The sequence below is a fragment of the Protomyctophum bolini genome, assembly GCF_963924005.1.
Source record: "Protomyctophum bolini genome assembly, chromosome: 9".
Taxonomy (NCBI): domain Eukaryota; kingdom Metazoa; phylum Chordata; class Actinopteri; order Myctophiformes; family Myctophidae; genus Protomyctophum; species Protomyctophum bolini.
Genome location: NC_137870.1, coordinates 32,723,470 through 32,751,051, shown reverse-complemented (window position 1 = coordinate 32,751,051; position 27,582 = coordinate 32,723,470). Strand labels below are relative to the sequence as shown.

Below are 27,582 nucleotides of genomic sequence, written 5' to 3'. Positions count from 1 at the left end.
GATAATTCAAGCTTTCCGTACAGCTGCAATGTTGGTGAGATTAGATAGGACTTTTCTGTTTGGATGAATGGGCTGTCTATGGGAAGTTGCACCTAGTTAGCAGCTTACTGGCAAGATGGCAGCCGTGTGCATATCGTCAATACATAATGGAGCATGAATGAAGAGCCACCGGCAATTCATCTCCCAAAGGAGATTGAAATATAATCATTTGAGGGATGAAAAGAAAACATTGAGGGACATTGATTTACAGGCTTTCATCGACCATATAGCTTTCATTGTGTTTATTGCAGCTTCCAATGAGATTCAATACCTAAGTTCTGTCCAAAAGATCAGAGATATGAGACAGTATTTACAGTGTAGCTAATGCGTTTTGTGAAATGTGTGGAGAGATTTAAATAATAATAATACATTAAAAAAAATTGAATATGGGCTTCTGTCTGATTAATTAGGGAAAGAGAGCATTGTCCTCGTATAATAATAATAATACCGGTAATATAAAGTTCACCATCTCTTAGGATAGTTATTATTATTATGTTTTCCAGCTGATCATTCAATGGCAGGCTTTCAGACAGTGAAATGCAACCTTCTCCAATCTCCATGTTTGTCAAAGCAAATGGTCGGCATTTGTTTTAAGCCATTGGATTCCATTCATTTCAGTACAGTATGAAAATCAACTTGCAATCTTGTAACTTACTTAAAATAGGTATTCCAGCTCACTAAGGTCACATTCCCACCTAATACTTTGGTAGACTCGATACGAATGGGCGGAGAAGTTGGGATTCTTGCATATTTAATTTGCTGCGGTTTGCCTTCACACTGCGCTGTATAACCGCAGCAATTGGAAACGCAGCAGGGACTTTATCAATGTGTTCAATTCATAAACTATAGCCTACAGTACAGTACTACTACACAGTGAAATCTATGGTGTTAAAATTATACTCATAACGTGCATGTGTCATGCCGTCGGGGACTGGATCTCTCTCTCCCTCTCGCTCTCTCTCTCTGGAGTCCGCACGCACTGTTCCTTTGGGCATAGAGGCACAGCGCTACACTGAGCACAGAGACAGACAAAGTCCCCACACAGTGACAAAACTCCATGTTTACGGCACGCACAGACAGACAGACAGACAGACAGAATATTCTGTAGGCTATACACTGCAGTGTTTTTATGTCTTTCCTTAATTCTCGTACTCGTCCTCATTTCGACCAGGGCTTCGGTCTCCTCTTTCGACCACGTCAATCCACGGTAACAGGACATCTTTGCACTGCGTGAAATATGCCTTCTCCGTCTCCAACTGTGTTTAGCTCCTCACCCACATTGTTTGCTTCATTTCCTTTATTTGCTGTGGATTGCATTCCCACCTGCACCGAATCTTAATCAAGTGCGAATGGAAGCGAAGTGAAACCACCGTTTTTGGTCAGAGTAGAATGCGGTTCTTTGATGCGCATTAGGATTCGAATGAGGCTTCACACCTGCCAAACGAAGTGCACTTTACGACAATGTGCAGCAGGATTAGTTTTAATCGCAGTAAAGCTTTCTGGTGTGAAGGTCACCTAATTATCACTGCCTGGTTATTCAAAGACAGACAGGCATTTTTTGATTTGAAGTTTTATATTGTAATCAGCTAAATAATTCATCAGTAGCCCTTTTCACTCCTAAAATTATAATTTTTTCCTTTTCTCTAGCATAACAATACAGACAATTCCATACTGTTTCCCAGAACCAGCAAAACCAACTAGAAAAAACAATCGAGAAACTATTCATTATCCTTAAAACGGGTACAATTAACCACTAAACATATACATTAGGCATGTGTCACGGAATGTATAGTGAAGGTTATGGTGATATTCAGATGTGGCAGCATACATTTCTATGTGCAGCGTCCTTAACAATAGGTATTCATAGGCCTATAGTAGAATAATCAGTAAGGCTCTTCACAGATTGTGCCTGTAGCCTGTTGCCAAAACGAAGGACAATGCATGAGGTTGTGAAATGCCTGGCTGCTCCCACAGGATGCAACTGTGGCAATTCAGTGCAATCAAGGAATTCAGTTTAATGTAGTACAATAATGAATTAACTGAATTTTACATTGACTGGCCACTGCAAAATGTATAATGTTCACGACTTTCAAATGGCAATTAAAACATACTGTGCACTTGTGCAGTTTGACCAGATTTCACCCATTCACACACACACACACACACACTGATGCCGGAGGAAACCATGCAAGGCACCAACCTGCACATCGGGAGTAATTAGAGGTTCAGAGTCTTGCTCAAGGACACTTCGACACTATAACTCTGGGGGAGCCCGGGGTCGAACTGGGAACCTTGCGGTTCCCGTCCGGTCACTCTACCCCTGAGCCACTGCCGTTATTAATGGTGCACAACCTTAATCTGACAGCAAAGGAGTGTGTGCATGGTTGTCGTCACCAAACCAACACAGCATGCTATGGCAAGCTTTGTGAATTCAAATCAACAAAATGGTCTAAACTGTTTATCCCTTGAAGGCTGCAGGAACCTGAAAAGAGGTCCCGTTGCTTTTACAGCATGTAATACGATTGCATTCATCAGTCTTATGCTCATCACAACCGATTTTGGTGGGACAGGTGGACTATAAAAGTCTGAAATGGTTGGCATCAACATGCAGCGATCCTCTTCCCATCACTCACAAAGTCACACATATGAGCTCCATTCCTATGTCTCTACTGCCCCAGCTCAGTCATTGCGGCAAGAGACATATTCCTCCAATTTCTATTTTGTCATTTCTAACTGAGGCAATCCACTGAATTCCCCTCTGTGTACCAAAGTAGATGTCAGAGAGAGAAAGGGACATACGCATACACACGCGCGCACACGCACAATCACACGCACAATCACACGCACACGCACACGCGCACGCACACACACACACACACACACACACACACACACACACACACACACACACACACACACACACACACACACACACACACACACACACACACATTCAGAGAGAGAGAGAGAGAGAGAGAGCAGGGGGGGCACTAATAATCTTCTAAACTTAACAGGAGCTTCTTCTTCTTCTATGCAGCGTTTGCTGCATAGAAGTTTTCACAATCTCCATTCCTCAAACCCCCTCATGGCATTAGCCTCTGAGGAAGATAGAGAAGAAAGGACAGGCTTAATTTTCTATTTTTCTCCAAGTATACGGCACGGGACGCACAGCATTTATCTCTCCCCAGATTTGCACTTTCAAGTAGGCAGTGTGGGAAGGATGGGAAGAGAGCAGTAATGTCGTAGTGGTGAATGCAATGGATGTAGTGGCAATTGTCACTCACTCAGTCACTCACTGCCTGTATCTGGAAATAAGACAGAACAGAATTAGCATGTTAATTCCTACAGTGTCTGTCTAGAGTAATGCACGCTACTCATGCTACATTCATTCTACATATTACTAGGTATTTTCAATACTGTCAAAAGACGGTCCTCTCTCGATTAAACTGATACGGAGAGGCTGTATTGTAGTGCAAATGGAATCATGAATATATTGCCACATAGAAAGGCACATGTATATCTGTATTTTGAGATGACTATTTATTATGCAGTGACCATAAGTGTTTAAACCAACCAAGACTGGTTTAAGTAGGTGAATTGCTTAATGTTAGACAAAATCATAGGCAAGACAATGTCATACATGTAGCAGCAGGTCAGTTTTATTTTTACACAAATGCCATCAACGACAACTACATTACTACAGTGTACCATTATAGCCTACCCAGTGAAATGTTAGGAAGCAAGCAAGGTATGTAGATATGACAATATCCCCCCGGGTATGCATCCAATCAAATTGTATTATTATGAAGAAACAATTGCCTACAACATTTATAGGTTATACACACAATAACATGTCATTAAAATTGCATGCTGGAACGGATGCAATTTGAATGTAGTGCTGCAGATAATAAAAATGGTTTAGGAAGGAAGGAGTATTGGATCGAACAAGTGCAAACCTGACATATCTAAATGTATTTGTAAAGATAGTATTTGTAAAGATACATTAATGAACAGAGAGTAAATAATAATATCATATCATATCATTATAGCCAGTGGGCAGTTTACGAAAACAGTTTCATGAAAACGAATGACTTCTGTGGGCAGTGAGTGAGTCTATGTCTAAGTATGTATGCTTACTATATCAAGAATACACAGAGATACAGGCAAGACAACCATTTTAATGTCACAATAGCTATAACAATTGCACCAAATGTCTTTCAACATGGTTAGATTGTCACCGCCACGGATGTAGATTGATGTTCAAAAATAGATGCCCTGTTTGGCCGTTTCACTTGTAATGGTGTCTGTGGTTTGATGTGACAAACAGGACATTCACTCCACTGGCAACACATGGCTGAGGTTTGATGTGACAAACAAACAAAATACATTTTCTGTCTACAAAAAAAGAGATTAAAGAAAGAGATCTGTGCATGATAGCATAGTCGTTATTGTACAAAGACTGCCACGTGCATGTCCTGAAAAACACCCAGTAACCAAATTGGTATAAAAACACAAACATTAACTAATGTCTATGTCTAAATAGAAATATCTTCTACCTTTAATTATGGCTTAATATAATACTGTACTATATGCATTGCCTCTGCATAGCTGTAACGACTCACTGAGTCTAGGATATAAGGCAAGGATGTTTAATAATATAACAGTGAGAATTCTATAGAAAAATACCTATACCACACACTTTAAACGGCGTGTAGCAATTAACTCCTGTGGGGTTTTCTCAATGAATTAATTAAATATAGCAACTCTTGCAATGATGTTTTACTCCATGAGTAATCTTTCCCTGCACGGAGGGTGCGCTGTCACTAGCCTACTCTACTCTAGGGTTTTAACTGAATGACAGCGGCCAGGAGTGAAGACCTCAGGGTGCTGCCGGTTGGAGGAGCAAGATGAGGAGCAGGCAACCAATGGCGGAGCGTCGGGAACGCGCACACATACAACACAGACCCATAGCAGACCCACATACCTACAGCCATAACAATAGCCCCAATAATTCCTCACACACACACACACACACACACACACACACACACACACACACACACACACACACACACACACACACAACACAACACAACACAACACAACACAACACAACACAACACATGCATGTGCAAGCACGCACACATTTTCAATGCAGACTATAACATCTACTCTATTTTTACTCTACTATTTGTGAAGAATGTCTGCAGGGAAATGTAGACATTCCTCTTGGGAGTTGGGAGATAACTGTCCAGATTAGTTCTACATTGCTTTATCTGTAGAGATATATTAATGCGTAACTGTGAACAACCAAGTATGTGTTGAAAAGATCTGCTACAAACTTTGACTCCATCCGGTTTTAATGAGTGCGACTTTATATAGTCCCTCTTATCTCTGAAAAGAAGCATTGTTTATGACTAGCCTGTTCTGTTCCTTTATACGTCAGCTTCAATGTCTCTTTCTCCCCAGACAACAGTATAGATCGTATGATGTATCATCCTTGCCTGCACCCCATATCGTGCTAGATAAATAAATTAACATGTTTACCATGTTATATTTAATATCTTTACTACTTTTCTACTACTATTCTGACACGTTGTTCCATGTCTTTAGGCTATACTTTACAACAGTGCTATAGCACAAATAAACCATTATCTTCATTACTACACGACAGTTCAGCAAAGTGAGTCGCTTTGGAGAACCGTCAGATCACAGTCTCATGGGGGGGGGTAACAGCTGTTATGGGAGGAGCATCGACGTGTGTAGAGATAATTGTCCCTGTGGGGATTGGTTGAAATATGCAAGGCAGAGGTCGGTGCTTTACTGGGTTCGGCCAGTCTGGCAGTGGTGGAAAGTAACTAAGTACATTTACTTAGTTATGTACTGCACTTAAGTACAATTTTGAGGTATTTCTACTTTACTTCAGTATTTCCCAATTTGCAATACTTTTACTTCTACTCCACTACATCTTATAGGAAAATATTGTATACTTTTACTCCACTGCAATTATTTGAAACCCTGAGTTACTAGTTACTTTTCAAACATACTTTACTCACTTCAGCCCTATATTAATTTCGGCCATTTGAAAATAGCCAATCTACAACCACAACATGTGTCGTGATGCAGCACATTGTGAGCTTGTAGATCTGCTATTTTCAAAAGATTTGTGAAAGATTGAGTGAAATATTATTATTAATAATAATAATAATAATAATAAAATAAACAGTCCTGCACAAGAGAATCATGGCATAATCTTAATGTGTCCCATTCTCTCTCTCTCTCTCTCTCTCTCTCTCTCTCTCTTTCTCTCTCTCTCTCAATTTCTTGTGTAAACAAACTCGGCCTCTCTCCGTCCTTGACTCTGCATCTTGTTATCCATCTTCAAGGATAGAGGAGACTGGAGAGCGTGGCTAGAGGGAATTATAGTAGTAGTCATATATGCACAGAGAAGGTCCATAGTATACTCTGGTCTGTGCTGGACTTGAACCGTCCACGGTCCAGTCCACCCTCTGGTTCCCTATAGACTGAATCTGCTACCACTACTAGCACAAAGGGAGCGTTTTCTAAGAGCGTTTCCACAACACGTTTTTGTAGGCTCTGTTGTGGTCATTATTTCAGAAAATGCTCTTACTGCGCCAGCAAAGATTTTTTTCTCAGGAACACATTCTTTAAGTGCGGTACTTGAGAGGGTACATTTGGAGCAGCACTCACTTGTTGACAGTATAGTTGCAGGTTTACGATGTAAAGAGGAAGAAAGTAAAAACGGAAACTGGCTATACTGCCCCACTGACTCACATTACGAAACACTAGTGTGTCTACACCAAATCCACTGTCAGGTTATTTGTCTTCCATTTGGGGGTACAAATATATAGAATACGAATAAAGATATCTAACTAAAGCAGTATTAATGGTTAAGGCATTTGAATGCTTGCTGATGGGACACTTTGAAGTGAGTCTTTGCTTTAGTAGAGTGCTCAGTGAATCTCAAAAGCTGCTACTATCTCAAACGGCCAGCCTGGGTTCGTTTTTTCTTAATCACAACTAGGCAGTGACTATGTTTTATCCAGTGAAGCCTCCTTTTTTGGAGCTTTGCACCCAAATCGTGTAAACAGCAATGGTGTAACTAAGTGCGGGGAGGACTGGGGGGACTTGAGCATGCAAGAATGGAGCAATGGAGAATGATGTTAACTAATGTGGGTATCAATTAACGGTGTTTGTGGACAATGAAACATACTTTGCATACAATGTAAACGACCATGGTGCCAGGCAGGGAAGTGGATGGGGAGCTGGTGAATCTCTAGGGAATGTGTGTGTTCAGGGTCTAACTAGGCAGAATGGGGACATGCATATTGAATAATTAGTGAGGCAAAAGAATAGAGAGACAAGACAAGGTTCCAATCAGGGAGAAAGAAAATGTACAGAAGAAGAATAGCTCTGACAAGCCTTGGAATGTATAAGTTACACGTGACCCAGAGAATATAGCTCTGTCACTCGATGAAGTGAAATGCAGAGTATGTGTTGAGAGAGTCAACGGCCTTGGTGGTGATAAGCCTTGCTGAGACCCAGCACAGTTAATGAATTGACGTTACACCAGGATCAATGGCAAAGCTCTCAGTGTCTGAAAAAGTACACTTAATGATAAGGGATTACTCTCTTAAGATCGAGGTCTTTTTCCATGCTCTCATCGCCCCACCCTCACCTTTCTTCTTCTTCTCTCCCCAAGCAAACATTTCTTTCACCACATTGTCCTTTCTCTTTTTTGCACTACCCTGCCTCATCTGAAAGGGCACACATGCAACGAGGCACACATGCACCACCACAGCACACCACACATGCTTTCCATTGCAGAGTAATTGCATCAGATAGCTTTATGTAAATAACAGTAGCCTGTTTGTGTTTATGCACACTTAGTTCAATTGTGGGATAGCATCGTGAGTCTGTGTTGCGTCTGGTTGTGCCGCATATTTTACTGGGGCCTTTGCAGTTCATTGCATTGCGTGCATTCATTCACACCACATGCACGCATGCATGCACGCACGCACACACGCGCATGCACGCACGCACACACACACACACACACACACACACACACACACACACACACACACACACACACACACTGCACTGCATTTCTCATTTCTCCATGCCTATCTGGATCCATTAGGAGCATCAATTGACTCAATTCTATTGTGCACATGGGTGTGTCGACACTATGTGTAAGACAGCTACAGAAAGAGACACGAAGAGCAGTGTGTGTGTGTGTGTGTGTGTGTGTGTGTGTGTGTGTGTGTGTGTGTGTGTGTGTGTGTGTGTGTGTGTGTGTGCGCGTGCATGTGCGCGTGCACGTGCGTGCGTGTATCATTATACATACATGGAGCCAGACCAACTCTAGGAGCCAAACTCACCTGCAATGAATAATTGATCTGTTGAATCTGGGGCACATGAACAGTTTGTATGCAAGGGCAGTAGTTGCTGTGCAGCAGAGGTTCTTTACCCTTTTTTAGGGGATACATGTATTGGGTGCCAATGAGAGCAGAGAGAAGTGAGTTAGAAAATGGTATCTTTAAGCACAAAAAATAGGACCGCTACAGTGCGCTGATGTACCCATATACAGTATAGCTAACTCAAGTTCTACATCATTCACCTAGAAAAGCTTGATGAATGATTTAGACTAGAGGCTGAGCTATCATTTCATATTACATGCACTGCATGTGCATATATTATGTAGGCTATATATGTATGTATGTATGTATGTATGTACAGTATGTACACACACGCATGCACGCACGCACACATACACACACACACACACACACACACACACACACACACACACACACACACACACACACATTCTATATATTGTTGCTGTCGGATGGAGCCATATATGTCCAAAACTGTTACTTTTCAGAATTTCAATGAAAAAAATCACACGTGTGAAGTGAGGGGCGATCTTATCATCATGACGTAAAATAGACACTATGCATATTTGCTCAGACACTATGACACTATTCTCCATTCATTGTCAATGGAAATGTAATGTTTGTGTAGGACGGAAATCAACACTAACAGCTGCATATAGGATAAAATCACACCCGTGTGAAGTGAGGGGCGCTCTTATCAACATACATCATACATCACAGCCAATCACAAGCCAATGTTTGTGTTTACACAAGTATACCCGGAAAGCTGGGCATAGGAGGGGATAGCGTCCGTTAAAAATAACAACAACAGCTGATCTGAAAGCTCAAAGCACGTTGCAATGCAACATGTTTTCATGGCACCGACTACACAGACAACCATGTGACTGAATGACTAATTAAATGCATCTTTAAAGGCTTTAACGTGTCACTGAATGCCTCACCTATAACACCACCACCAACATGACTCACTTCATTCTCACCTGGTGGGCCTTTCAGAACTGGTCCAGAAGTATAGCGCTTCTGAAGAGGAGGGATTCAGAGATGAGCACATAATGGCTTTGAGTATTTTATTATTGTTAAATCACAATAATGAAAACAATGCTGCATGCAAACATTAAAGTGATTTGACCCCTTAAATAGCCGCTCCAGTTCCACAATGTTAGACTAGTAGTGAGTGATGCTAAACGACATAATGCAAGTGTTGCATTATGATAGATTAAGACTCTCGTATTGTGCTGAAATGGGTGTTGGGTAGTCATGTACTTTTATGGAATATACTGCAGGCAGCATCCATTCATTTGTTGTATTTGTTTTGAGTACTGTTTTATTGACTGCTAAGATGTTAATTAAGGATCTGTATAGCAATGCATCCTCCTGGTGGACTTGAGCTAGCTATGTGCCCATGGGACTTATTACCACAATGTCTCTGTGGCTAAATTACCTAAAATGATCCATTAGAAGAGATTGCAAAATAATCAGACCGCAAATGGACCTCCATGCAAACCCTATTCCAGTTGTTTAACCACTAATACATTTCCCTTCCCCATGTTCAGCAATCAGCAGCTGCCTTGACATGCTTCTATAGTCCCTTAGGTTTGTCAGGCTTTTGGTCCGAGCATTAATGCATTAGGACTAATGTAATGACTCTCTGACCCTATCTGTTTCAAAACACTGCTTGGGTGGCGCAGTGGTAAAGTCCCTGCCGACCACCATGGAGGTTGTGGGTTCGAATCCACCGTGGTGCATCCGGCTTTGTCACAAACATAATATAGGCTTGTATTCGGGGGAGGGAAGCCGGGCGTCGGGGAGGGTGATAAATCAGTCACTGTATGTAATCCTACGGGCTGGGGCACCTGTCAGCACGGAGTGTTGGGCGGGGGGGTCCTGACAGTCCTGTCACTGGCAGGTGAGTCAGTATAGGATACAACAGCGGTGAAAACTCCCATTTCTGAGTAAGGCCATTCTTCAACAGCTGCTGTCTTTTATTAAACAAAAAAACCACATTTAAGAAACATTATAGGGGCAATAAGGATAAATCAGTGTGATACAAGGGAGTGTGGCGAGTTCTAAAATAAATCAGGGATTCCAAAAAGAAGTGCCCATCATTTGAGGGTGGTGATGCGATGCTGGCAAACAAGCTGAATGCTTTCTATGGACGGTTCAAGGAATACTAACCTGGCACCTGCATGGTGTCGATTGCCCAGCAACCATTGTAGGAAGGGGTTGTTACACCCCTGATACAGCTGCTGTAGCATGCTAATCCTCTCCTCAGGTTCATGGGTTCCAGGTTCTTTATTGTTACGTTGAGGTACGGTACAAAAATTACACTCTTGTGAAGTGAAGAGCGCTACATGATGCATCAATGTTATGCATCATCACATTCTGGCCAATCGCAATTTGCGTCTTCACTTTTTATCCTCAAGTATGTACTTTGCTCAGCCAATCAAATTATCACTATGGGGTGATCAGCCAATCATATTATCATCGCTATCATTCAAACAAACAAACAAACGGTGGGAATAATTATTTTAGTTCAGCAACTCAGATATTGCAGTAGCATAGTCACATAACAACAATAATGATAGGAAAAAAGATGCAGTACATACTATACTGTACACCAGAGGTTCCCAGCCACTGGTACGTGTAGCCTACCTGTGCTGGTACGCAGGACCGGTACTGGTACGTGAGAAGGGAATCCCAAGTTTTCCCAACCGTGAATCTTTAACCGTGCGTCACCAGGATCAATGATTATGGTCAATGACAATGATATGACATTATGCTGTGATATAATAATATAGCAGTGGGTAGGCTACTTGAGGCCAGTCAATTGTCTTCCGGGTTTTGGTACACACTACACACACACACACACACACACACACACACACACACGCCGGTCCGTGGTAATAGTACACAACAGATTATACAACCCTATACTTTAGGTGAACCCATGGTGTTTTTCCAGCGCCTTCCAGTGTCAGCGCCAGCGTCTTCAGCCAACATTTCGAGTTGGGTTTAAGGATTCTAGGGGCCGCTAATCCGGTCCATTCTTTTCTTCTCTTTTTTTTTGGCCGATATCATATTGGCACCAGATAGAACTCTTCTATCAGCTGAAGGCGCCAGCCCTTCTTGTATACATTAAAGACTATGTTTAGACTATGTTATACCAGAGCCTTCTGAGTCACACCATTAAGCCTGAAAGCGAATAATTAGCCTCTACACCGCTGCAAGCTATACAGGAACTGCATTACAGATGCCCTGTATCACTTTGAGTGAAATACATGAACTACATGAATACACTTTGGATGATTTATATCTTTGGTGGAACCATTAGTTTAATTTGGGCAGTGCAGTGAAATAATGCCACAGGGAAGGCAATATATTTGAATCATTTAGCGTTGTGCTGTTATGATAAATGGAGGTAAGTTAGTGGCGCATAGTCTTTCCTCAATAAATGTCCTCGGCTGTAGGGTGTGTGTGTGTGTGTGTGTGCGTGCGCGCGTGCGTGGCGCCGCGTGCGTGCGTCGCATGCATGCATGCTCACATGTGCATACATGTGTCACATCTATCAATATTTCTCAACCGAAAGCTATAAAGGTATTGAACCTTAAGTTGTGGGCACCAAAAATATGCAAATATAATTTGTACCTATAGTCATTAAAGTGACTCATTAAAGTGATTCTAACTTTGGTATTAAATATAATTATGTGACTCGCTCAGGTGTCCAACTCAGCTTCACTTTTGAATTCAGTCTCGGTAACTAATTACAGTAGCTCTATTCATCTGCACGTGCTTCACACACTTTTATCCAGACATGGCACTGCTTATGTAGAAGAGCCATTTATAAAATAGGCCCTCTGATTCCTAAACCCAGAAGAGGATGGGTTTTACACTATTGTTTGTGCAAGCATGTTTTTTTGTTGAGAAGCAACATGGTCAGTCATCCTCAACTGTCTGACCTTGGTTTCCAGGTGTCTGCTCTCTGCAGTTTAAGTTGAGGGAAATCTCTCTATCCTAATTGTCTACCACAATCTTTCATCTCCCTTCCCTTCTTGCTTCCCTCATGTTGTTCTCTCTGCTCACCTTCTCTGAGCCCCATCTCTCACAAGCTGTGAGTCCAAAGAGATTTACTGGCAGGGCCAACGCTGCTCACCATATCATATGCCGATAAAATAAAAAGCACTTAACAGACATAAACATCAATAATGAAGGAGTCAATTTATTCATGACAGACTCTGTGTGCGTGGCCTTCAATGCTCATCTCTCTCCATTGCAATTTAACCAGAGAGGCGAAGAAGTGATAATCCAATACTATAAAAGAGATGTAACCAAGAGTGTTATCAGAATTGCTTTAACTGAATTAAGTAGTAAGTGGACACTGGACAACTGAGTTTCAAAGCACAGAGGACAGCAGGATATCACATAAAGTACAAAACATTGACAATATTCACACTGCGGCCATTTTGTTGATTATGTGGTGAATATTTTCATTTAGTTTCATTGCATTATTCAGTCTGAAAGCCCTCTCGGTGCAGCCCTTTTCTGAGTTGGGTGCATGGCCAAAGTGGGATTGGTTCATACTGGATTAACCCGATTGGGCCGGTTAGTTTTTCACTCGCCTTTCTACAGCGTAACCAGACCCTGAATGCGAGGCTAGCGATTCAGGCCAGGGGCTGAATCTATACACTACAGCAGGGGTTCCCAAACTCTTTTGGACCAGGTACCCCTTTTGGGGTAGATATTTTTCCAGGTACCCCCTCATCCTCGCAACACGGATAACAAATAAATGTATACGTCTAAATGTAGACGTTTAAATGTAGACGTCTAAATGTAGACGTCTAAATGTATACAGACTTCTAAATGTAGACGTCTAAATGTAGACGTCTACATGTGTACGTCTTCTCTTATGGGGGTCCCTGGCATATCTTTTCAAATGGGGGTCCACGGGCTAAGTAGTGTCAATTTGGGGGTCCTTCACATGAAAAAGTTTGGGAACCACTGCTTTAAACACTTTAGCACTTTATGAACATGAACAAAATAGATGGGTCCCCCCTGGAACTCCCTCAGGTACCCCTGGGGGTCCCCGGACCCCACTTTGGGAACCACTGCGCTACAGGACTTCCCAAGTATGACATATATTTGACATAAGAGTATATGGCGTATACCGTATAGGAGCAAAATGGTCACCGTGTGAATGTACCACAGACTAATAGGCCTACAGGCCTATTATGGGAAACGCTGAACATTTTCATTTCAACTACTGTGCTTTCATTACACTTTCAGAGTTAAAATGAACACTCAGTATAGGTATGCATGAGTAATCCCACATTTTCTGATGTGTATTCTCCACTTACTTACTTACTCCTCTTCGTCTCCTATGGGACATAAGGCTTCAATGAGCGCTCTCCATTTCATCCGATCCCTGGCAGCATGGTGCGCCTCTCCCCAGCACAGGTTCATTTGTTCCAGCTCCTGCTCCCAGGTTTTCTCTTTCCTGGTGGTGTCCATCTTAAGGCCACCTTTGTGATGTGGTCCTGCTTCTTTCTCAGCTTCATTCATGTCCAAGCCATCTCAGGCGTCGATGTGTAATCTCCTTGGTGATGCTCTGGCTCCCTGTTTGTTCATTATTAGAGATTTTATTTGGCCAAAAGATCTGGCATATTCTCCGGAGGCGTCGATTGTGGAACAAGCGCCAGGTCTCGGAGCCGTACAGCAGAACAGACTTTACATTACTGTTGTATAGGAGCATCTTGGTTTTAAGGCTGTATTGCTTTGACCTCCAGATGGAACGGAGTTGGGAGAAGGCACCCTGAGCCTTTCCCAGCCTTGCCTTTATGTCCTTCGATGCCCCGCTGTCCTTACTGAGGAGGCTGCCCAGATAGGTGAAGTCTTCCACAAACTCAAGTGGTTCCTCGACTTTGCAAAATTGTTAAGCCTGTCAGGTATTCTCCACTCCAGAGGAATAAATCAATGCGAAAAGTTTTAAACGGTATATGAATGTGTTCACAAAGAAAAGATGAGGGAATTGTTACTTTGAACACAATCTGGGAACCCATTGGGTAATACATTTCATTTTTATTTTGCACATAAATAAAAACTAAACAAAAAAAGGAAAAACTAGACATTTATTTCACTTTGTTTTTCCCTCTGGGGCACCACCTCCTTTTATTTGTAGAGAAAGAACTCAGTTTGGCTCCTATCTAGCCTCGCAGTGGCCATATAGCCAGGCTAGCTCCTTTCTTAGTCTACTTCCTCCTGGGTGCTTCTGTGTTTATTCTTAATAACAACATTACATGTTTATGGCAGTGGTGCAGAATCCAAAACTCTTTAAAACTGAGCTCCCTGTCGGTCAGTTCAAAGGAATGCTCCAGAACATTTTTCACCGTGATTGCTCCTGCTTCAATTGATTTATCTCCACCTGGAGCAGTAATATATAAAAAAAAGTTTTTCAAAAGTCTGCCTCCTGGTGGCGCTATAACAGGCCGTTCTGGAAATGTTGGGGCAGAGGTTCATCGTTGGCATCCAGGGAGTGTTTGTTCAAAATTTGGCATCGACCGGGTTAACGGTGCCGAAGATTAGCTGTTCACAGACAGACGGACGGACGGACACATGGACGGACGGAGTGCAAAACATACTCTCTCCCCAGCCATGCCTTCGGCCTGGTGGAGACAATAAAGGTGATTAACAGGGAACGGGTATGGCACCTCCTGGAAACTCAGGGCAACAGTTATGCAAAGAGCTGTAACTATATAGTTTGAAAAGTTCATATTTTGGCCTGAGGGTTTGGGCTTAAGGACAGGTCAAGGGGTCACTCAAAGAGCGTGAATGTGCTCAGCAAGTTTCATGCCAATCTGCCCAACAGAACAGATGTTCAAATAACTTGTGTGCAAGTGGAAAGTTTGGCCTGAGGGCGATGCTAGAGGAAAGGCCATGCAGCCGGGTCACCTAAATCACTAAAGTCATCCTCCTGAGAGAATGACTGAGAGTGAGTTTCATAGCAATCCACCCTGTACAGTTTGAGATGTCTGAAAAAAAGTCCAATGGCAGTCCCTCAGTCAAATAAAATCGGTAGGGTTCATTGCCTGGGGAGTTTGATGGTGCACAGAAGATTCCATGGCAATCCGTAGTTTAAAATATATATATATCTTGTTTGGGACCAAAGTGGTGGTCCGGTGAACCAACCAACTGACTGACAGACCAATTGTTGTGACTTTAGTAGACCAGGGCTTGTCAAAGTGGTTGCCGTGGCACCCTAGGTTGCCTTAACGCAAGTCGTGCCTCAGAATACTTTGATAATAATATTTGGAATGTATAACCACTTCAGTTTCACTTAAACCCTCGAGACTTAGTTAACAGACCTGAGTTACACTGTTATTTTTCCAACTACACCAACCAAAAATAGCAGAACTACAAGCTCACTATTTTTGGTTAACATTATACCCCCAAAATAGGAATATCCTGAGGTAAATGTCAAGTATAAAGTTATATATAAGACGTTCCTGTAATGCAAACTGATATTCTCTCAAGTTTTCCACAGTGACACACACTGTATCTTTAGGGGGAAAGATTTGCATATCTACGTACCGCAATATATATATACGTTCATTCAGTGGAATTTCGGGGAGCCGTGGATGAAAGCGTTATATCCAGGTGACATGATGAGCCAAAACGGTTTGAGAATTGCTTCATGGTGTGGTCGTTTATACAGTGCTCCTTTATTACCAGACTTGTGTGACTGATGATTTAGTCTGCAGTATCCCTCTGTAAACAAACAATGTGACACCAAGGTAGTATCACACAACAAAAGTTCCAAATATTAAACACATGACAGTCCTACAGTAGATCTATCAAAGCAGTGGCCAATGGCATAACAAGTAATAATAATAAGGGTATCAGTATGCTTACACAGATGAGAGTGAATCAGTACATTTACAAATTAATCTCAATTGTGTCCATGGCATACCACCCTTTGAACGTTTTGACCCAAAATGTAATCATATCTTTGAAACAGCATACTGATAATTCTATTGACCATGAATTGTGACCGTGAATGTGTTGACCCCCAAATAAATCTCTTTTGGGCAAGCCACCCTACTGATTAGTCCCTCCAGGTCTTATGCCCAAAATATGCCCATCCATTCTAAGTCAGCTTGCTAACGAACAGGACCAATTGCAATATCTTGCCACACATTGCTACAGGCAAGGTGATTAAAAAAAATACAATATACGTTAACTATGCAAACTATAGACAGTATTGGATCTTGTTTTCATTGGCAATATGTTATTATCTGTTGTGTTGTGTTGTGTTGTGTTGCACAGCATCTTTAGTACTATTTTACATATACTATTACCTACGATTTACAGATATGATGTCATATTGTTAGTATTTAGTAATAACAGAACTCTGTTGAATTGTCCTGATGACACCTGGATTTGATTGCCCATGTTGTATAATGGCGTACATCATAATTACATTGCATAGTTCCTAGATGTGCACTCCAGAAGAGTCATTTGAATCAATAGTATAATTTATTGCTTTATCTGCTTATACGATCATGTTGAGCACGCATAAACACATTCTGAAACGGTCGTGAGCAATAGTGTTATTTATGGTCAGCCAATAGCAAGAGTAAAAACACCAGGATGCTTATCAAGGTCCTTGGAGAGACACAGGAAATTGAGTTTGTCCAGTTTAACGTGGGCAGAGTCACGGCCTGCCACAGACAGACCGTTTCCCTCCTATTAGCAGAGATGTGTTATTCATGAGGGCAAATCTGGTGTGAACTATGTTTCATTGATATTCTACACAGTCATTTTTCATTGTCCGTCCTGGGTCCTAAGACTCTTCTATTTTATTCATTTATTTATCATTTCCCCCTTTGTGTATGCAAGGAAGAAAGGAACTTGGAAAAATGTGGGGTTGCAGGGTTAAACTTCAGACCCAGTCTCAAGCAGTTTAATCACTATCTTTGTAACGAGCTATCAGCTGCACCTGTCATCATGAACCCGGGAGGAAGTGGAGACCTCGGAGGGGAGGGGAGGGAAGAATAGGAGTTGAGTATAGTGACTAGGGTATTTATACACATCTCAGACCAAAAAGAAAATAGTCTCCTTTTCAGAGCATCTCCTTTTATTCTGCCAAATTCCAATAGGCATGAATAGAATATACATGCACCGTCGTATCCAAAGCTATTTATATAATACAATTTCAGCTGAATAGATCATTGTGTGAGAACATAATGCAGTTATGACACAAATTAATGTTTTACTTTTTCATTTTTATGACAGCAGTTCCACATCACCCCCCAGTAAGCAAGTGCAAGTGCTATTACAGTGAAACACAGTCTGCATAATACTCTGAGCAAGCACTCTTTCTCCACGTCACGTGTTCACAATCAGCCTCATTCATTCCTTAATCATGCATTAAGCATGCAGGCTATACATATAACATGCAGGGATTTTTAGCTTGTCAATGCATGTCTGTGCACGATGTATCGCGTGTGTGTGCGTGTGTGCGTGCGTGTTTGTTTGTGGGTGTGTTTGTGCGTGTGTGTGTGTGTGCCTGCCAAGCACAGCTGTGCAAGTGCATTGGGGTGATGAGATCAGTGGGCTGACAGGTGCGAAGTGCAAAATCTCTCGTGGCAGTAGTGTAGTTTATGCATGAGACACAGCAGCATACTGCTGCTGCTGCTATACTGCAGCGAGCGTGGCTGAAAACAGCGAATAGGGTGGAGTCGCCTCTCTCTCGTCATTCTCACTGCATCCCAAAGGGGACTCGTGGGTTATTTTCAGCATCTGTGCAGGATTCACATCAACAGACCACCCCGTCTCTGTCATCCTGCATACTGCCATGCGGCTATTTTAGTTCTCTTTTCTTTCTCCTATAACGCTCTCAGAAATACAGAATTTGGCAAGATGCTAAAATCAGTCGTTTGAGATTGAGAGGGAAAACCGGATTAACCGTGGCAAAGAATCAATTACGGCATCCTGACAACCTGAAGAGAGGAGGGGCAGCCATTATGTGTCCAACATGATTAGCATCGCGATCACTGATTCAAATTGTTTCACTATCCAAGCAGGATCTGCAGCCTCATTCTCTTGCGCTTCCTTATCACTCTTTGCCGCTCAGCCACTGAGCATTTTGCAGTTGTCACATCTGATACCTAATTCTATTTAAGACATGCGTGAAATAAAGAGTAAATGGAGATAGTGGGTCTCAGAAAAATTATATAATTAAGGCATTGATAAGAAGATCCGCTGAATGGATAATCATTCTCCTGGAAGCAATACGTATCAATGCATGATAAAGACATAGTATTTATTATGTAGTGAGAATGCAACAGTGAGAGATGTTTATGTTCATAGACTGTAGTGTACCGGTATGTATTAAAGACTTCCCTTGCTGCAGCCATGCTACATTGCTACTGTGTAATGAAAATGTACAGTAGGTGAAGCAATATTCAGCAGAAATGCTGTCAAAGACATTCTGACAGGGCTGTGTTTTGAGTAGTTGCCGTGCGCACTCGCACCTATGTATAATGCAAATCTTGCACAGGCAGAGGACTGATGATTTACTTTGTCTTTTCGTGTTCATTCGTTTGAGAAATACAACCAGCTATTTATTTCCTGTGAGAAATAGCTTAAGTGCAGGATAGATAGACAAAGAGTTTGCAGTGAGCGATGTCTCTGTACTGGTAACCCACAAAATGACTAAATGAGTCGTGATATCAGTAGTGCTCTGGTGACAAAGGGCCGAAGGCCTCATCATTTTGTGGCATACTCCCAAAAACAAACATGGCACATGTTCACCTACTTAGAGTCTTCTTTATCTTTATGTGCATGTGTACGCTTGCACGCACGCACGCACACACACCGTTTAACCTTCTGATAGCTGCTCACCCATAAAGAATCATCTCATGTTGGGGACACATTTGTTTGGTGGTTAGGGACGATGCATTATTTCCCTATTGTCACTTAGTGTGAGGGCTTAACACAAAGGATTACCGCAGGGCCCAAGGGAGCACGCGCCTCCTGCTCAGGTGACACATATAGCTAGCACTCCTCTCACTCTCTGGCAGTGCAGCCAAGACACAAAGCGAGAGAGAATTACTGCTAAAGGTCAGTGGAGTCAGACGCTGAATGTCACAGCTTAGCCATCGTTTGGGGAGAAAATATATTCAGGTAAATACGCCTGTCTCCTGCAAAGGAATAATTCTTCTGCTCCTGAATTCCACCGTAAAAGCCCTAGGATTACAGGGTGAGTTAAAAGGCAACAGAGGTATATCGATTAGGAGCAGTAGTGATTCACACTGCCACTACGCATTGAATAATAAATTAAGTAGAACACAGCCAGAGGTTGTCAGTGGGGACTTTTCTTGATGCGATGTGAGTCGTACTTTCTTTTCACTTGGGATGAGGCTGTGGATAAAGTCACAGCTATAGCAAGTCTAGGATCTGGGGAATCATGTCACCTCACGGCAAGGGGGCTGAATGTGTCAGAGCAGCTTACAAATGAGTTTAAGCAAGCATTCCATGCCCCGTTTAACAGGACAAACTGAAACTGGCTGATCACGATACGGCTGCTGCATAGCCATGCCGATGGACATAAATAAACTATACATTCTTATAGAACATCTCCCCAAGGCTGGAGGAATATGGGGAAGATATAATGTGCATATACAGTACAGTATGTGTGTAAAGACCTACGTGTTGCTCAGGGATTCAGTCGGCTTCGGCTGATAAATGTAGTTACTCACCTAAATAAAAAGAGACACAGAGGAGCACCGGAGTATTTAGACTTGAAGATTCCAGGCCTAGAGAGAAGAGTAAAACGTTGTCCATGTTTGTGTCCAATAATGTGGTACAAATGCATCATGTCATCATGCCTTAAAAAAGGCTGTGCCTAACAACAAGTGTCCCCATTTGGCAGTAATAATTTATCAGAGTAGTTCTTCTCCCTGCATGTGATATAAATATATCTGTCATTCTGCACGGCCTCTTCGTCATCCCTCTCTTTGTAGCTCTCACTGTTTAGCCCTGTCCTGCGTCTATATTTCACTGCCTTTCCAAATTGACTGCTTAAATAATTTCAATCTCCCAACCAATTTCTCTGGACCATTTATAAATTCTAATAAACTAATCTTCCACCCTTTTCAAGGACTGAATTGAACATCAAAATATTAAGGCTTAATTCTAATTAAAAATAAAATAGTCCAAATATACATATACCTCCACTAATTAATTTCTCCCTTTCTTTGTGTGTGTGTGTGTGTGTGTGTGTGTGTGTGTGTGTGTGTGTGTGTGTGTCTAGCTGCAGGCTGTGGGCTGGAGTTCCTGCTGGTACTCTGTGGGCTAGAGCTTTCCTGGTCCTGCCCTCGTCACTGCATCTGCTACACCGCGCCCAGCACCGTGTCCTGCCAGGCCCACAACTTCATCTCCGTCCCTGAAGGCATTCCCCCCGACAGCGAGCGGATCTTCCTGCAGAACAACAAGATCCACCGGCTGCTCCAGGGCCACTTCAGCAGCACCACGGTCACCCTGTGGATCTACTCCAACAACATCACCTACATCGAGCCCTCCACGTTCCGCGGCTTCACGCTGTTAGAGGAGCTGGACCTGGGCGACAACCGCCACCTGCGCTCCCTGGCCGCGGACACCTTCCATGGGCTGGGGCGTCTCCACGCGCTGCACCTGTACCGCTGTGGGCTCAGCACGCTGCCCAACAACATATTCCAAGGCCTCCGAAACCTGCAGTATCTCTACCTGCAGGTACGAGGCAGATTTCTACAGAAACCGTAACCCATTTTGGTGTTTTAAACATTAGGTCATAATTTAATTTAAATAGCAGATCTACAAGCTCATAGCGTGCCACCAAGTGGCTTGTAGGTCTGCTATTTTTGAAACATCGTGAAAATGTGGCACAAATCTTTGAATATATATTCTTTCAGAGTGAACGCAGTTTTAACTCAAATCTTTGCTTCCGGGAGGTCCCTGGAATAACATATTTTCAGATGGGGAGTCGGCGGCATAATTATTACATTGCGGTTCTTGAGATGAAATATTGAGAACCACTGATATAGAAACATGAGGCTTTTCAGAAAAAAAGACTCCGACGTCAGGCCTAAATGGGTTAATGAAAGGCTGTAAGAATGATATAATAGAATGATGATTGATATGCACAGAAATAATAACCAATAATGTAACCACGGAACACAGAGAATACAATATTAGCATGGTTGTCAAAGCAAAGTGATACAACGTTTGCAATGTGTCTGCCTGTCTGTCTCGTTGCGACGGCGTTATCATTTTATTGTGTACCATTCCATTTGTATGTTCTCAGGATAACCACCTGAAGTCCCTGCAGGACGACACATTCACGGACCTCCACAACTTGAGCCACCTTTTCCTGCACGGGAACCGCCTGTGGAGCCTTCACCAGAACACCTTCAGAGGCCTGCGGGCCTTGGACCGCCTGCTCCTGCACCACAACCAGCTCCAGTGGGTGGACCGCCTGGCCTTCCACGACCTGCGACGCCTCACCACCCTCTACCTGTTCAACAACACCCTGAAGGAGCTGTCCGGGCAGTGCCTGGAGACGCTGCCTGCCCTGGAGTACCTGCGCCTCAACGACAACCCCTGGGCGTGCGACTGCAAGGCCGTGTCGCTGTGGGAGTGGCTCAAGCGCTTCCGAGGCTCCACCTCCTCTGTGGGCTGCCAGGCCCCGGACGACATGGTCGGAAAGGACCTCAAGCTGATGGTCAAGGAGGACTTTCCCAACTGCTCCCCGACCGTCCCCAACTCTGAGTCCAGAGCCCAGAGTAAGACCAACAATCTGTCGGGCACGGTAAACCCGTCGATAAACGGTGGCGTGGCGGTGGGTTCTGGGGGACAGACCCACATAGTGCACCCCTCGAGGCCCGGCCGCGCTCGGAACTGCACTAAGCCCCGTAACAGGGCAAACAAGGGAAAGGGAGATAACGAGGTGCACCTTTCGAAGGAGGTCATGTCAGACAAAGAGGATTCCTCACCAGATTTCACAGATGGTGGCAAATATGACCACACCTCTCCGGACGGCACCATCACGCGGAGGAAGCACAAGTGCACGCCGCGGACCACTGTTCGACCCCCTAGTGGGGTTCAACAAGCCACCAATGGGGCGACCTTATTCCAGTCCTTAATATATGTCTACACCGCGTTGGGCGCCTTTGTAGCCATAACCACTGACTGCGGTCACTACATTCTTCGTTGACCTGATAGATAGTTGCTAATCAATGACAACGCAGCCCTCCGACCCTCTTGCTCCTGCACTACAAGGCCTGTGTGTCTTTTGTGTGTGTGTGTGTGTGTGTGTGTGTGTGTGTGTGTGTGTGTGTGTGTGTGTGTGTGTGTGTGTGTGTGTGTGTGTGTGTGTGAGTGTGTGTGTGAGTGTGAGTGTGAGTGTGTGTGTGTGCGTGTTTGTGCGTGCGTGCGTGATTGTGTTTAAATGTTGTGTAGGGAGCCTTACTGTCTAGAGTCTAGACTCTGAAACAGACCTCCAAACATCCAGAAGGAAAGACTCACATTTCTGTCCAAGGGACCAAGGGTCATGGAAAGACAAAGGAGAAAAGCAGACTAAAGCTTGCACTGCCATATTAACATTATGGTTTCATCACTTGCTGTCTTGACACCTGTTATTTTTTTACATTCTGTCATACACGCAGCTGGGATTCAGATAACCAAACTAACTAGAGATAGAGAGAGAGAGAGAGAGAGAGAGAGAGAGAGAGAGAGAGAGAGAGAGAGAGAGTTCAGTCAAGTTCTATTTTTAGCTGTGAGATGAATAAGCTCAAACTATTATTGTTAAATCCAGCTTTAATTTTCACATACAGGTTTCACATTAAAATCTTTAACATGATGTATCATGACCCTGTGAAGCCCCCGAAGGCATGCGCTCTCTCATTTGCATTATGTTGCCAAATATATTTTTATACTACATTCTTTGACAAATTTGGTGCGGGTATTAGGCTACTTCACATCAGCAGGGAATTGAGATATGTAAGCAGGGAAATAAACCAACCTTCTGTACCAGACGCAGGAATGTGCTATTACCCACTAATCAGCAGAATGGAAATCTGCAGCCACTATAGCGCTGTTAGGGGTCCAAACAGAGCAACTGGTTAGCCGAGAGATACTGATATGTAATGCAGAAGCACTTGTAAACAATGCCCTGAATGCATATTTCTAAACTGGCTTCTGTTCCAGATACTGTACCAGCCTCATGCCACCTTAATAGAATTACTTTTTCATGGTTATAGCATTTATCCGTAGCCATCTTTCACCACCATCATCACGCCATTTCTCTTCTCTCGTGCAACTGAATATTGAGCTGCCCCCGCCACTCCAAACACAAGCTGCTAATACGCTGTACGGAGGACTGACGTGCGCTATTGTCATTTGCTTGGAAAACAACAATGTGTGTCTCTGGGAGAACAAGCTGTGAATATTGAAGAGCCTATCTGTAATCCTGTCAAATGTTGTTCAATTGATTTGTGTTGAGGCTCAATAGGACCTATAGGGATGGACTTTGCTTCGGGACAAAACAAGCAGAAAACAGAGCCTTAATTAAGCGCAGTACGATAATGTGACGTGCCGAAAATAGCCAATCTACAAGTTCACACGGCTATTTTTGACGTGCAACATCATTGTGCAATGGAGTATTACATTAAGCATTAGGTGTCAAGGGGAGGATGGGGGCTTTCTCAACTTCCTAGTGAGGTTGTGCCAGGCTGAACTCATGCCTCAGGGGGAAGGGGGGGGGGGGATGAGGAACATATATTTTTTTCTAATCAATTAACTTCAAAGGAATACAACAGACCAATAACTCGAGAGAAAAAAAGTGTGTACCTTAAATGACTTCTGTGATAAATAAGACTCGAAAGGGGGAAATATATATATAAAGCATGGCAAAATGGAGAACTTTGAGGAAAGAATTGCGATTACGCCTCTTCATCAAACGACGTGAGTGACAAAGGATGAGGGTATCAAAGAGCAAGACAATCTCTTCTAAAGTAACACTGCAGGAAATCTCCTTGTACGTCTGGAGCTTTTGTGACTCCCTTAAACTAAGGACATGCTGGTGTTGTAACATTGATGTGAACTGTACCATTAACGATGAACATGAGAGGACTTCATTGCAGTGCTGATATTAATCATTTTCTGTATTTCTAGGAGAACAGTATCAGTGACATAACAGGGTTTTCGGCTCCTCATGTCGAGGGGATCTATGTTCAAAGATAATTTACTTTATATGATTTCACTTTTGCATTTCTGGGTAATTTGTTTATATATTTTTTCATGATACCCTTTCAGAACCTTTATTCAGTAAAGAAAAGAAATGCACAATTCCTCATTTCCCACTTCTTATTCTACTGTATCCCCATCTCCTCTCTTTGCCATAACTCGATTGTTCAATAACTTAAAAAGTACAACAGTACAGAAATGTTTATAAAGATATTAAAATATATATCTTCTTATGTTGACAGTTGCCATTTGAGTCTTTCCTAGTCTTCCATTGAGTGCACAGTAAAATATATCTTTAGTCTGTCTTTTACATGTTAATTTTACATTTTGATTTCCAACAGCTTGGCTGTGCCGTCTCTTGAGAAAGAAGATATGCTCCTTCCACCCACCGCTTGCATTCTCATTATAATTAATTCAAACTAGGAATTGATTCTGTCAGAAAGTTTGTCTTTTTTCCACCCTGTTTCCCATTCCATCTTTGCTAAAATCTGTTTCCCTTGATCAGATCATGCAGGCTAAATGGGCTCCTTTCAACAAACAGAGGCACAGCTATAATTTAGAAACTACACAATGTCAATACAATACAGATGACAGAAAGAAAATCAAAGCACACAATTTGTCGACAAAGGGAAAACATCAAGGGGACTTATTGACCAACAAAATGGAAAGCAAAACCAAAATCGACCAAAACCGAAGTAATACTGTATAATTCAGACTAGGCATCCTCCATTGTCAAACCTGATTTATATTTCATTGTAAATAGCCAATCTACAAGCTCACAACATTCATGGTCATCATGAGCTTGTAGATCTGCTATTTTCGGTGTGTGACACCATTGTATTAATCAGTCTTGGTGAGGTACGGTGCAGTTCAATAAATCATTTAAAAGCTCAAAGGGTATTTATGAATGTGTCACACAGAGTCTGCAGATATTCAGGGTTATTATTATTATTATTAATGGACCCCAGAACATTTTAAATTCTATTTCCTCTCCTCATATCCCTCTCACCATGATGGAAATTGATCCTGCGAGTAAGTGCACAATTTAGTCCACCCCCCCTTTCGTATTCTGTTAAAAAGAAATATGAAAAAAAAAAAGAGTTAGTTTTATGCATGGTTGACGATGGCTGTGGAATTACATTTGAATTGATGAGCTGCTCTGGCAACTGGCAGTGGATTTGTATCCACTGCCAATTGCCATCCGTCCGTCCGTCCGTCCGTCCGTCCGTGTTTGTGTCCGTCCGTGTTTGTGTCCGTCCGTCTGTCCGTGTTTGTGTCCGTGAAGAGCAATTTCTGCAATTTCCGCAATTACCATTTCCGCAATTTCCTCAATTTCCATTTCCGCAATTTCCATTTCCACCATTTCCCCCCCCCCCCCCCCCCCCCAAGCTTTTATTTTCGTTCGAGTAATAGTACAACTCTAATAGTATTACTTATAATAATGTAATTAAAGATAACTTCATTCAGATTTATTTATTTTTATTTCATTTTCCAGATTTTTTTTTCTTCTTTTTTTTAGATTTTCATTGGTGGGCCAGTCATAATGGTCCCGCGGGCCTGATGTGGCCCGCGGGCCTGAGGTTGAGTATCACTGCTCTAGACCAACAAAACGGGTATTTCCGATTTTCCAGACATTCTGATTGGCTAACATTGGCTACCAAAGTTCACAGGAGTGCACGGTTTCAAATAAAATGCCGCAAAACCTGAACACATCGTGTGATTTCCCTGAAATTGTGCACGTACATTCCCACTAGGCCAAGGAAGAAATACGACTGGAACATTTACAACTCAGCCTCATGGTGGCGCTATAACTGGCCAATTAGTGTTTTTACCTCTAACTGCACGGATCTGTGTAAAACTTTGTATGAACACTCTCTAGAGGCCAAGGAAAAACCTTTACCTGGAATTTTTCACATCTGCTCTTTATAGCGCCACCAGGAGGCCGACATATGTAAAACCCATTTTCTAATATTACTCCTTCAGATTTTATCAATATTTCACGCAAATCGGTACACATGCTCTCCATAGTCATGTGATCAAGACGGGTTTGTTTGATTTCTCATAATCCATCCTGATTGGCTACGATTGGCTTCTAAACTTTTCAGGAGTAGCCCGCTTTGTACCCGTTTTGTACAAATTGCCACAACTCCTCAACGCAGTGTCCAATTGCGGTGAAACTGTGCATGCATATTCCCACAAGGCTGAGGAAGAAATGCCACTTGACAGTTTTCAAATCGGTGTCATGGTGGTGTTACAACAGGCCAAGTCGCGTCACGCACGCACACACACACACACACACACACACACACACACACACACACACACACACACACACACACACACACACACACACAAACATGTTTATATTACTCCTGCCAAACATCACACACACTCCTATCCTACTGGTGGAGACCTTTGCCCAGAAGGGCACTTTTTCATTTCATTTCATTTGTAATGGCAGTAAAAGTAATATTCTTGTTTTTCTTCTCCCCTGAATGAACCCCATCAACTTCCCATTAGGCAACTATGCTTGTGTGTGTGTGTGTGTGTGTGTGTGTGTGTGTGTGTGTGTGTGTGTGTGTGTGTGTGTGTGTGTGTGTGTGTGTGTGTGTGTGATACATTTATATTTAATTGCCATTTTCCTATTTTCTTTTAAATAAGTGAATTAAATGGCAACTAGGCAAATTTCCAACATCTGTTTAAAGCTAATTGTGTGAGTTGATTGAGTGTGGATTCTGTAGCTTATTAATGTGCGGACACCTCCTGCATTGTAATTTTTCTTAAAATAATCATCACCATATACTGGTGCAGTATGCTGTGATTTCATAAATCATACTACTCTATG

At 42.6% G+C, this 27,582-nt stretch overlaps 1 protein-coding gene across 1 annotated transcript in view; it reads left to right on the top strand.

The window, feature by feature from the left end:
• Nucleotides 1-24,976, top strand: part of rtn4rl1b (reticulon 4 receptor-like 1b) — a 150,931-nt gene extending 125,955 nt beyond the window's left edge. Inside the window, exons 2-3 of the mRNA XM_080772742.1 lie at nucleotides 20,770-21,227; nucleotides 21,799-24,976. Of these exons, the coding sequence (XP_080628868.1) occupies nucleotides 20,770-21,227; nucleotides 21,799-22,707 (1,367 nt within the window). The 3' untranslated portion in view covers nucleotides 22,708-24,976. The remainder of the gene's footprint in view (nucleotides 1-20,769; nucleotides 21,228-21,798) is intronic.
• Nucleotides 24,977-27,582: the final 2,606 nt, after the last annotated feature.